This window comes from Hippopotamus amphibius, chromosome 1 (assembly GCF_030028045.1).
Source record: "Hippopotamus amphibius kiboko isolate mHipAmp2 chromosome 1, mHipAmp2.hap2, whole genome shotgun sequence".
Lineage (NCBI taxonomy): Eukaryota > Metazoa > Chordata > Mammalia > Artiodactyla > Hippopotamidae > Hippopotamus > Hippopotamus amphibius.
In genome coordinates, this window is record NC_080186.1 from 144,233,645 (window position 1) to 144,246,248 (window position 12,604).

Consider the following 12,604-nt stretch of genomic DNA (forward strand, 5'->3'; position numbering starts at 1 on the left):
AGTAAAATAGCAACGCCCAAGCAGGCACTTTCTGCATTTTGCCAGGAGTCTGTGAGGTCGGTACCACTGCTGCTTAGAGCGGGTGACTTAGAGAGGGTAAGTGACTGCTTCAAGGTCACACTGAGTGGTAGATGTGGCATTTGAACAGCTGGAGCTCTGGCCCATTTTCAGATGCTATAATGGCCTGAATGTTAAAATCAACTTAGAATAATTGCATCTTTCTATCTTTACTCAGAAGCCATTAAGGGCTGGTGCCGGCATCTTCACCTCCATTGTAAGCATCAGTATCTGCTTTGTAGAAATACTTATCAGTAGTAGAGAGTCTTGTTAATAGAATGCTGGAAAAGGAGGGTTTCCATTTTTCTTTATATACTATACACAAAGGAAATGGAAAATAACCTTACATCCACTTCAGTGGAACTTTACTTTGAGGTTTGGAATGGGATTAGTGCATTTCTAAATTTGTACCTTTTACCAGCTGATGGAGTGTTGTTTCCCCGTGGTGTTTAAATACAGGGGTGGAGAAGAGAGCCAAGCAACCCATCTCTAATGAGGCTTCTTTAATGGGACATCAACTGTCGCAGAAGCCTCATTTTGGGGATAAGAGATGGTAAATGCTGCACCCGGGTCATCTATACAGCTACCCCAAACAAGTGAGGTATTGATCACAGTACAAAGAGATTTCAGAGGCAAAAGTAAGAGCAGCCCCAGGACCCTGCTGATAGCTGCACACACCACTAATTCACCTCAATGGGCAGGCACCTCTGAGCTCAATTAACCCTTATTCCCAAGGCCACCCATAAACCCCGAGGTAAACATGGTTCTCCTGGCCCTAGCTTTCTATCAATGAAATAGATCATTTCTATTGGAGGCTGAGGGGCGATTCCAGCTTATAAATTCACCTCTCTAATAAAGAGCCTGATACCGCCAGTGTGGGTGAGCAGGCATTCGAATCTTGTAATACTGATTCTGTAAATCAGAAAATTTTAAACTGCTGAGGCCATCCGTGATTTCTTCTGCCTTCCGTGGCTATTGGAAGGAAATATAAACACTCTGGAGGTAGAGCAGGTGACAGCAAATGTCCCCTGGTGCAATTGTCTGCACACAGAACATTAGTTGTTAAATATGTACTGGAGGCTGAACGATTTCTTTCTTTCATGGTTTTTTTTTTTTTTTTTTCTCATTCCTCCCTCTCTTTTCCTTCTCACCACAACCATTCTTCAGAAGCAAATTGGAAATCTGGTAATTAGGCCCTGACTCACGGTGTAGTATTAGAGTCCCGAGCCAAAGTTCAACACCCTGAAATGAAATTTAAACCAATTAATCTGTTAGATTTTTATCGCTTGTCCGTGTTTTCTCAGCAATTCCCCCAGCACGTGGCCTTTGATCAACTCTCATACAAACGCTAAAATGTGTGCCTGCTGCTAGCAAGATGGGAATGACATTAACATGGTACTCATAAAACAATCAGAGCAGAGAAGCCCTCAAACAGGCAGGGCATAGTAATATTTAATAAAAGCGCACACACGATCTTCAGAATTAGCATTTTGTGCCTTGCAGTACCTTTGGGAGAAGAGCTTTTATTTGTGGAGTGATCATTATTATAACAAAGAAGAGCTACCTAATAATTTCCACTTTAACTCTGCAATGTGCCAGGAGCATTTCAGAGCCATTATGCTAAACTGTGGTGGTGTAATCATGTTATTGTCATAGTTTGAAGGAAGGAAAATCTCCTTTACTTGGGTGGCTGTTGGGGGTGGGAGGAGAGGTTTAAAAAAAAACCTACACAAACTTTTATTTTTAATGAGATTTAGAACCAGGAATTGGCTTACTGTCCTTGTGGATACCCAGAGTGTGAAAATTCATTGGTGAGGAAGAGAGAATCTCTCAGTAATTAAGTCAAGATTTGGCCAGTAAAAGTGGTTTTGTATTCAAATCCACCCCCTCCCCCATTCCATAATGTTTTCTTGGAGATAGAATTGTATTGATTATTATACTCCTGGGCTGGACTGAACTCTTTCATGAGTCTTTTCACCTTCAGATTTCACGGAACACACCCCCTGTGACTCTGATAAACTATCTTCCCTCTGTATCTCTCTGGCTGTCCTGAGTGAAAGGAAGACACCTCCTTGGCGGCTGCAGATGTTCTCCGAGCTTTCTCAGAGAAAACGTACCCAAAGAGAAGAGGGGAGGGGGGGCTCAGGGTCTGTCACTCAGCATATCTGGGCTTTAAAAAAAAATAGTATCGATTTGCTCTAAAAGGTACAGCCTTTATCTCTCACAGAATCAATGCTCTGCTGTTTTTTTTTTAAATTAAAACATTTACCTTAGTATGTGCTCACTGAAAACATTCAAACCATACAGCTATCTATAGAGTAGAATTTAATAGTCTCCCTTCTCTAGTCACTTTCCTTTTTCATATGGACCCACTGGGGGCAGTTGGTGTACATCCTTCCAGACTTTCGTCTGTCATACCTGTTCATACATACCTACACAAGCTCATGATGTGGGCAGATATGTATAATTTTTTTTTAATTATCAGAATTACGCTATTCATCAGGCTACACATTGATTTTTTTTTTTTACTTACTAAAGTATTTTGACATTTTTCCATGTCATCTTATATAATTTTTTTTCATCCATTCTGATGCCACTTCACATATCCTATGGTATGGATGTACCATAATTTATTTAATCACTCCCTTATTGGGAGGCACCTAGACTCTTAAACTTTTTACTGTCAATACTGCAGTGAACATTCGGGTACCTGTAGTTTTAGGCACATTTGCAAGTATTTCCTGGGCTGCTTTTAGTCTGGCAAGTTTGTTTGTGACTCGGGTAAAAATGTAAGATGGCAGCCTATGAGCTGACTTTAAGTCTGTAAACATTTTGTTTAGCCTACACATTAAAAAAAAAAAATTGAATTAGTTGCTAGCATTTAAAGATTGGGAAATTTCACATAAAAATCTGGGTTCCTGGCTTCTTTAGAAAGAGCAGAAGACCAGGTCACACCAGGACTGCATCTGTGTGAGGGGACCTATGGCTGGAGCTTCCCCAATTCAGTGTCAGCAGCCATCCATCTCACGCTTGTTCTAAGACCCTGAGCTGCTGTGTTGGTTTGTGTTTCTTGCCTTGGCCTTTGTAGATCTGTGAATGCTTAACAACTGCTCTTGAGCCTGATACATTTAGCCAGCGACAGTGTTTTCTACCTTGCGCTATTGACATCCTAGCGTTCTTCATTTGGGGGACTGTCTCATGCATTGCTGAATGCTTAGCATCCTTGCCTCCCAGGTACTAAATGCCAGTAACATCTCTTTCCTCACAGCACTCTCTCAGTGGCTCAGCCCATGATTCCTTTACACATTTTCCGATCTTCCCAGTCTCTCAAGACTGCTATGACACAGATGTATAGGAACACCTTTGGAACCCTTTAAGTTCTCAACTTAGAAAGGGCTGTCGGACTGACTTGTTCTGAGAATGGCACCCTAAGCAAGGATAGCAGATTGTATTGCCACTGTTTTCCTTTAGCACTTTCTCCAAGGCTTTTTTTTTTCCCTCCCCTCCAGAACTAAGACGATGGTATCATATATTGTTTCCTTACCAGGCTTTATCTGAAAACTTGATGCTCATTTACCTCTGACTGGTTGACATGTAACTTTGTTTCTGGATGGTTGAAAACATTATCAGTTTCCTTAGAAAATGTTTGAACGCACACACACACATCTATGCATATATGTGCTTACATGCCTTCTGTATCCTACAAATAGCAAATGGAAAAAAGAGAGCTGGGGTCAAATGTAAAATCAGCAATTCTTGGCCATGTCATTATAACTTCTTTACGATAGCAAAGCCTCTCAAAGATACACCAAAATGCCCTTGTGCCTCCTTTTGTAAAGTAATGATAAGAAAGCCTAGAGGAGCCCATACTTAACAGAAGGAACAGCTTGTGTGATTAAAAAATAAAATTTTAATAATTAAAAGAAATCCTGAAGCTAATACGGATAATGAACACCAAGACTATTTTGTAGTTTATGAGGGCAATCACAGGGTCAGTGTTTAATGATACCATCGAATTCCACACTTTGCCATCAGGCAGGATTCTTTCAAGACCAGTTCAGTTCAACCAATATTCTGTTCTTCTCAGAAGTATCCAGGGATATAGTAACACCTTTTCTATTCCACTCTAGCAACTAAGTACTTATACTGAGTTAGAAATTAAGAATTGAGATTTTGAGACATTAACTAGAATGCTTATATTTTAAGAATTTTATATAGTTGTTAAATGTAGTTTATTTCTCTTATAAATTGCTTGGATTCATACATCATAGTCTATCATTGGTTTGGGAGTACTCAGTTATGCATTTAAACGTGATTACTCTTAAAGGAAAAATTTAAGATTAAGTCCTATACCTGTGGAACATTGATCACAACCTTTATGGGTGTTAAAAATTGAACAAGAATTTTCAAGCCATGAATCTTTTACATTTCCTTGATTAATTATTTTGTTTTTGGGGAAAGTGGAGGAGAGAAAAGGCATCTGAACTGCCCAGTTTTAGTTGTAAATGCATTGCTATGAGTTCAGCCAACATGAAATGTTTAGTTTGGATATTTCAAAATTTCTCTGTGCAATTTTATAAGATTAATTTGACTCAAAATCAAACCCATTCTACTTGTTTGTGTGGTGGCACGTGAGCAGTGGTCCCAGCGGGCTGGGCTTCATATTTTCTTTTCTTCTTGCAAAAGTTAAAGCGTGACATTTTGCCAAATTTGACAAAGTCCAATAATTTTTTTTTGCCAACATTTTCCCGTTAAAATTAACTGGTGCTCTTGTTGGCTTCAATACTTGGAAAGTCAGTCTGGGGTACTTAATAAACTTTTTATTAAAGAGGAGGGTCTCATTTTCTCTCCTTACACAATATCTCCTTTGCTTTAGAATTTTGCTTTGTTCCTGTTCATAAAAGTGATCATGAAAACAGCAGCATGGCATTGTGGAGTTAAAAATCCTCGGTGGCATGAAAGTACTCTGAGAGATTTCATTTGTGCCTGGTAATTCTGTTGAAAGCACGCCATGCTCATCATGCAAACCACCTCCAGTCTGTTTGGAATCACAGTATTTGCAAACTAATTCCCATCTCCAAGGGCCATTTATAATGGAAAGAAAGGAGATAGGAAGTTTTGAAAAAGCCAGTTCTTGGGTTTTATGCCTGAGCATGGCAACCAAGCCAAGGTCATGGGACTTTCTGTGGTTCAGCCCTGACTCAGCTATTTGGTTATGTAATTCACCCTGAGTGACCTGCATGCTTTGCATCTATAAAGTGGGACCCATGACATTTACTGAAAAAAACTGAGTGATTTTTATTCAGGAATATTGCTCTGTTAGTGGTATAGACAGAGGGCATGGAACAAGAATGACATTCTGCTCCAGCCTCCTCTCTTTCTTCCCTTCCCATTGGTCAGTTATGTTTATCTAAAAATCTATGAGTTTTCTTTTCAGGAGATATTTTAATTATGAAGCAATTCTATAAGGTTTCCACTGTATTCCAAAACAACCCATTAAAAAAAATCTTCAGCATTTCATAAATTAAATTTTGCTTCGATGTTTTATTTCATGAGATTTCAGGTTTGGAAAAGATTTGGGTAATATATATGTATCTTAATAGAAACAATGAAAAGCATGCTTTTAAAAACTGAAATTGCACCCTGAGGTTTCAGGTCCTAATGTGACAAGGAAATGCTGAGATCTTGAGGGACTTTCTGTTCGTGAAAAGATAAAAGATTTTTTTTTTCTTTTTCTCAAGTCTCCCATCATTAAAGTTTGGTTCTAACAGCAGACTCCTTCTCTTTTTCATGTGTGTTGAAAAGCAGCTACTCCCTGTATCAAAGCCATCAGCCCGAGTGAAGGATGGACGACGGGAGGTGCGACTGTGATCATCATAGGGGACAATTTCTTTGATGGGTTACAGGTCATATTCGGTACCATGCTGGTCTGGAGTGAGGTAGGTGTTGTCTGAACATTAATATCTAATAGCTTGGTCTAGTTGAGGATACTGTCTACACTTGAATTTCTAATAGAGTGTGTAGAATTTAGTGGTGCCAGTCTGGGTGGGCCAGCTCCAGTCTACAGAGCTCTGGAAACTAGGAAAGATAGGTTGGGTTTACCAGGACGCATCACTTTCTACTGGAATGACGTTCATCCACTGGCCCATCAGCACCAGGAGAGCTTCTGTTTTGTCATTTGTCCTCCTGGGCTAGCTGTGGTGTGGAGGTCCTATTATATATTGGGAATTGGAAAGGAGATGCAAAGTCACAAAATACGTAGGCAAAGCCCTGTTCAAACTTTAACAAGGTAATGATCTGTGAATATTTGTAAATGGAGTCTATTGTAGGCTCATCTTCAAGGATCTCCATTCACATGACAGTAATAATCTAGGTGTAGTGGTTCTTGACTTATTCAATGACTCTTCACCAGAGAGCGAGTGGTTTGCCAGGAGAACCGAAGGACCCAGGGCTCTTTCCAGCCCTAGGAGTTTATACCTCCCAGACATCTCAGTGTGGGACTTCAACTGTATGAAAATGACTATGCTCTATTTTTGCAGGACCTTTCCAGCACTGTGGTCATGATTTTAATCAGCCAGTTAATTTGTCTGGCAATAATCAACATTAGCTCAGATTACAAAACACAAGTATCACCGTTCTATAGAAGCCATGGCAGACTTGCCTTTGCTTTCTAAATTCTGAGCCTTGATTTCTTAGCCAGGATGCCCAGAGCCCCTTTTCTTTCATCTCCCCAAAGTGTAGAGTAAAAACAGTGTTAGGGCTGAAAGCTACCATTGAGCTCACTTATCTCACACACTTTACAAGTGGTCACAGAACCCGCCGCTAAGCTTTATTGAGACTTCCTATACACTGGGCACTGTGCTGAGTTCTTCACATAGGTCATCTTAATCTTCCCTCTAGGTAGGTAGATATTCTTAGCAGGTGTCTTTTCTTGATAAGGATACTGAGGCTTAGACATATATAATTACACAACCCCCAAAGCAGCCACCCAGAGCCCATGGAGTGTGAGTGATAGGTTCGTGGCCACACAAAGAAGTCGAACGGGAGCTAGAACTCAGAGTTTCTATTTTCATTCCTGGGTGTCCTCCCATGACACCACTGTTTAGCCCATGCGGACATTTTGATTATGTTTTCTCTTTAGAGGGGCCACAGAGATAAGCAGAAAGTTAAGTCATAGTATGTGATAGTTGAGTATGTTTATCTTTCCGAAGCACAGCCTGCCTTTCTTTTTAAGCTTTTTATGTGCACATCTTACTGCCAGTAACCCACTCCAGCAAGCCCCTTGCCAGCCCATTCTGCCGCTGCCTTTGTATTTCCCATGCAGCCAGCAAGCGGCATACACTTGGCCAGGGAATCAAGGCTGAATCAGAGATGGACCTCTCAGTCCACCAAACCCATTGTTGGGCAAGTTGGAACATCCTAGACATGGAGGTGGACTGAACTCCCCCGGCCGACTGCACCCCATTCTTTGTTGGAAACACTGGGTTGTGACATTAGAAGCATCACGTACATGGCATGCGTTGCTTCCAAGCCAGTGTCTTCATCGCTGCTGTAGCAGCAGTGCTCACAGGGACAGCCTTTCCCAGATCCTGTGGGCTGTGTCTTCATCCCTTCCTATTCCTCATTCTGTTGCCTGTCCTGGACCTTGAGAGAGGGGAAGAATAAAGAGAATATAAACTTTTTATCCTGGTCATAGCAGTCACAGTGAGGCCCGAGAAGTGGGGCTCAGAATCGGCCGTCTTATTGACCCCTGAGGATAAGTGGGGTTAGTGTGACGCTTCCTTTACAACCTTGTGCCTGTCTTAGGCCAGGAGCACCACGTTGGATGTGGAATAAAGGATTTCAGCACATCAGGAAATTGTTAATTTTTCCCTCCACCTTGTCAAGGTCCCCCAGTTTCCTCTCGGTTCCCCCACTTTCTTGCCCTTTTTTGGGAACAGGTAAGGGAGGTAAATTCTGACTTAGGTGTATCTAAATTGCTGTAAAGGATCTGTTTCCATACAAGAAAATCAATGCAAGTCACGAGTAGGAAAATTCTTTGAGGTGATACCCTTGTCCTCCTCCCTCCTCTGTCCGTCCACGACTCCTGCCTTGCGTGTACCAGAAGCCCCTCACGATGGATCTGGGAGGTCCAGCTGGGGCTGAGAGTGGGGTGCATGCTCCTTCGCCCAGACTGCTCTCACTTGTGGCTGTATCATAAGTCCGCTGTGACTCTTTCCTGGTGAAAGCCCACTAGGTAGTTTCCCAAAATGTTTGAGCAGATATTCTTTTAAAATAAATCAATCCCCTGCAGCATTAGCAGTTCGGTGTCTGGATGGAGAACTTTAATGTGGGCTGTTGTCATCATGGTGATCCTGACATTTAGAAAAATGAGTCTTGCAGAGGTGAACTTTTGGTAAATATTCTAAACTATTTATAAATTTACATTTTCATACAGGCTATTTGACAGATGTGATGTTCTCTCTTTTTTAGCGCAGGGAGAGAATCCGGTACTACTCCAAATCTCCAAATCCATTGTATACTGATAAGAAATTGAGAAATAGCTCACATTTACTAAGGGTTTTCACATGTAGGCACACAAAGGGTGTTATTTTATTTGATTCTCGTTATAGCCCCATGTTAGATACATATAAGTAAACCAAGTATCAGAGGTTCAGAGACCCACCATCACACTGCAGGTAGGGCTAGAGATGGAATTTGAACCACAATGTATATTTTTACAAAGGAAATACAAGCCCAAGTTAATGAGAGAGCAAATGGGTAGAATCTTGAGGGTGAGGAAGGACAAGAAGAGAGGAAAAAAAGATGCGCACCGGAATACAGGTGGTACAGTAGCAGGACTAGTCATAGCAACAGTAGTAGTAACTGTTTTGGTCAAAATTAAATCAAGTGCCTTTTATTTTGGTAGGGGCAAAAGAAACTGGGGGCCATTTCACCAGGCTTTCCCTGGATAGAATCAGAACTTGATAACTGAACATTAAGAGACGACGTTTATGAAAGTAGACTAAGATTAGCTAACATTCATTGAGCACTTAGTCCCCGTCAGGTACTACGCCAAGTGTTTGCTGTGGCACTCATGTGAACCTGGTGACATCTTGCGTGTATAGCATGCATAGTGTGTTGTTCTCATTTTACTGATGGGGAAATTGAGCTTAGGGAAGTTAAATAAGCTGTTCAGTTATCAAGTGGTGGAGATGGGATGTGAGCCCAGACAGTCCAAATCCAGGGCTCACCTTCTTAACCATCCACGATGTAGCCTGTGCCAAAATTTTTACCCAAGGGTTTTACCATATCAGACCAGGGTGGAATTGCCATTGATGCCTTATACTGGATGGTACCTGAAGAGTTACTATCACCTCCCAAAGTAAGCTAGACTTGTCATGCAGAGAATCAGAAGTAAGAGCAGTCCCTTCATTTTCTAGTTGTGTAAGTTTTTGAGTGGAGCCATTGGCTTATCGGAAGAATTTACCCTATGAAGACGATACGCTTTGTGTTAGAGGCAGAAGACAACCTATTGCTTTTTCTGTATGAGTGACTAAGTTACTTGTATCTTTAGGACAGTTAACCTCTTTGAGCCTCTCCTCTAGAGTAGGACCCCAGTCTATCCAAAGTCTTTGTCCCTGGCCACATTTTCTCTTGAGGTTATGCCACCTCTGAGCTCTAGTACTTTTAATTTTAAATAGACTTTTATCTCTTCTTTATGTCCTCAGTCTTTAGCCCAGAGCACTCAGGAAGCAGGCTGGTGGGCCAGGACAAGGAGATAACATTTTAGATTAGTAGCTGATGCTATTATTTGGAGTCTTTTTTTTTTAGCTAAAAAATTTTAAAAAGAGCCAGAGAAAATAGGGCTGGCTTAATTTACCCTCCTCTGTGCCCTTCCCCTGCCAGCCCCATCTTTTGCAAATGAGTCGTTCAGTGTAGCTCACTGATTGCCCCCTGAGGGCTGGGAAGAAGAAAGGTGGCACTCTACTGCTTCTAATTCAGGGCTGCCTTCTGTGAGCTCCCAAGTTTGGGGTGAACCACACAGCTTTCTTGTGAATTTGGTTCACCATCTTTTTTTACTCTTCCTTATTGCTTCTTGCCCTTTTTCCTCTCTTTTTTACAAAGCAAATGATACTTTACAAAGCAAAGTTACTGACACTCTTGTCCCCCTTAACATGTTTTACCCAAGAAGATTAAAAAAAAAAAAATCTTTGCAGTGTTTTATATATAAACCCAGAAAAACCAGCAAGGTTGATGTGTGCTAATGTTTAAGGTGGGTTGAGTTTTTTCTTCAATGCAAATGTACTTCGTTTTTGCCTTTCTACCAACCTGTGATATGGAGGAGGGTGGGGCTCCTGCCACTGGTTTGTAGAGTTAATTGTTATTTTAATATCTCCTTCGGAATTCCTCTGATTTCTAAACAATGAGTACTGTTTGGCATACCAGTTAGGGTAGGTGCTATCCGTGATTAAAGTTGGACTTTGTGAGATCTGGTGTTTTATTCAGAAAAACAGCTTGCTCCCATGTAGCCAATTAGAGAGTTACATGATATATTTATGCAATCTAGAGTTAAATTTGTGGTTTAAAATTCCAGGCATTGTTCTAGAAGGCAGGGAGAATAGTGTAGTCAGAAGTAGACTGTTCAAATAACCAGTCAGATTTCTATTATGTCCAGGTGGATCTCTGTGCTGGACATTTTAGGCTCTCACAACCCTTTTAATTAGTCACTGAAATATGTGAGAGAATTTATACAGCTTAAAGTGTTTAAGCGGTCTGTAAAAAAATGTCCACTGGTGGGATTGGCGAGGAGCAGAGGTTGGCGGGAACTGAAGACAACCATCTGAGCAAGGATTTAGATTTCCCTGGGTGTCAGTGGGCTGGGAGCCGGTCAGGAGACCCGGTAGTGATTATAGTCTTTACATTGTCCAGTCAGAGCACCTATATTTTAGTCATTGTTGGTCACTGGACCTCCATCTCTACATCTGAAAATGAGGGTCTTAGACTAAATCCTCTTTGAAACCAGCTACAATTCTATTCATTACTTTTATCTAGAGTTCAACTCCCTTGAGAATCCCTCAACAGTAAGAAACGTGGGGAGTGAGGATGGATGGGAAGTAACTTCTTCCACTATTGTTCTTCACTTTGAGAACACATTTGCAGTATACAGTGTCAGGTTTATTTGCAGAAGGATTCTTTGAAGTTCATCAAAATGATTTAATTAGCCTCCAGACTGGATCTCCCTATCGATATCTCTTCAGTCCATATTTTTACTCTCTACACTTCAGATTCTGGTATCTGATCTAAACCTGAGACTTATACCACAAGGTTGCTCTGATTCATCTTCCAGGTAGTTCTATGGAATATACCAATTCTTTGGGATCTTAATAGGTACCCCATGGGAGATGGGGGAGGGAGGTTTTCCCCAGTAAATTTGGGAAATGCTGAGTCAAATAAATTCAACTGGTCCCCTTCTAGAGCTTTTGAGGTACTTACATGCACTTTGACTATCTAAGACATCCCAAACTTTGTGACCACAGACCTGTTTTTCTCAGGGATCACCTTACAGGAAGGTATATTGACAATGGCTGAAGTACATTTAGATTTCATGTGAATGAAGTAAAGTCATGAAACCCAATTATGAAGTGATTGGCCTGGGTTAGATGTAAGAAAATCTGAAATATTTACAGAGTGTTATTCAGATTAGACCAGCAGTGTTTGGAGCCATTACTGTTTGATAGCTGCTGCAAGGCTCTGAACAGAATTTCTCTCGTATTTTGCATCTGGTGTTAGTCTGTGCACACTTGGCGTTAGATGCCATGTGATTTTGTAGGACAGCTATATTTAAAGATTGCCAGGACCACTTAGCTCAAATGAGAGAAGCCAGAGTTACATCACTGTATGAACCAGTTAGCCTCACCCAGGGGCCATACATTGTCCGTTTCATCCAGATGAATGTTTTCTTCAACTGCATTCCCAGGGACAGGGAGAAGGCAAAAGAAGCCACTGCAGGGGAGACCTATGCGTGACCTTAGTTAGGTAAATGGCAGTTTGTGGGGCTGAGAAGCAGTTTTGCTGCTTGAATCCAAAAGTTGGAAAACAAGGTTTTAAATGCACTTCTTGATTTCTTTCCTTCTACCTTTCCATATCTACTTTCTCTTCTCATTTGTGCACATAGCTCAGAGGAAGGATTGTAAAAAAAAAAAAAAAAGTATTTGCTCCTCTGTGACATCAAAAAATGAGTGACTACAACTCATACATTCTCCCACTGTGAGTTTCTCAGGCCTTATATCTGGCCTTGAATTTACTGAACCACATGTAGAGTCACAAAATTTTGAGGACTTTGAGGAGTCTTTCGAATCACCAAGTGCAGCTGTTTTATTTTGAAAGTGAGGAAAAAAGAGGTCCCAAAGTCCACTGGTGCAGTGACTTGCCCTGGGAACGCATTAGCTACTTAGTACTGGGATTTTAGCCCAATTCTCTGGACACCAACCTCACTCCGCATTCAGCTTTCTCTTGTACCAGGATTTCTCATGACATTTCCCTAGTTTTTTTTAACATACTTCCT

The 12,604-nt window shown here is 41.1% G+C and overlaps 1 protein-coding gene across 8 annotated transcripts in view; it reads left to right on the forward strand.

The window, feature by feature from the left end:
• The window catches only part of EBF1 (EBF transcription factor 1), a 383,593-nt gene that overhangs the window by 279,232 nt on the left and 91,757 nt on the right, over positions 1-12,604 (forward strand). For 4 of the 8 annotated variants that reach the window (XR_009052895.1, XM_057729986.1, XM_057730006.1 and 1 more), the window contains exon 9: positions 5,863-5,996. Coding sequence is in view for 7 of the 8 variants with exons in the window: in XM_057729986.1 (XP_057585969.1) it covers positions 5,863-5,996 (134 nt within the window). In the remaining variant the exon portion in view is untranslated. The remainder of the gene's footprint in view (positions 1-5,862; positions 5,997-12,604) is intronic. The other 4 variants (XM_057729995.1, XM_057730013.1, XM_057730030.1 and 1 more) reach the window with 1 other exon arrangement.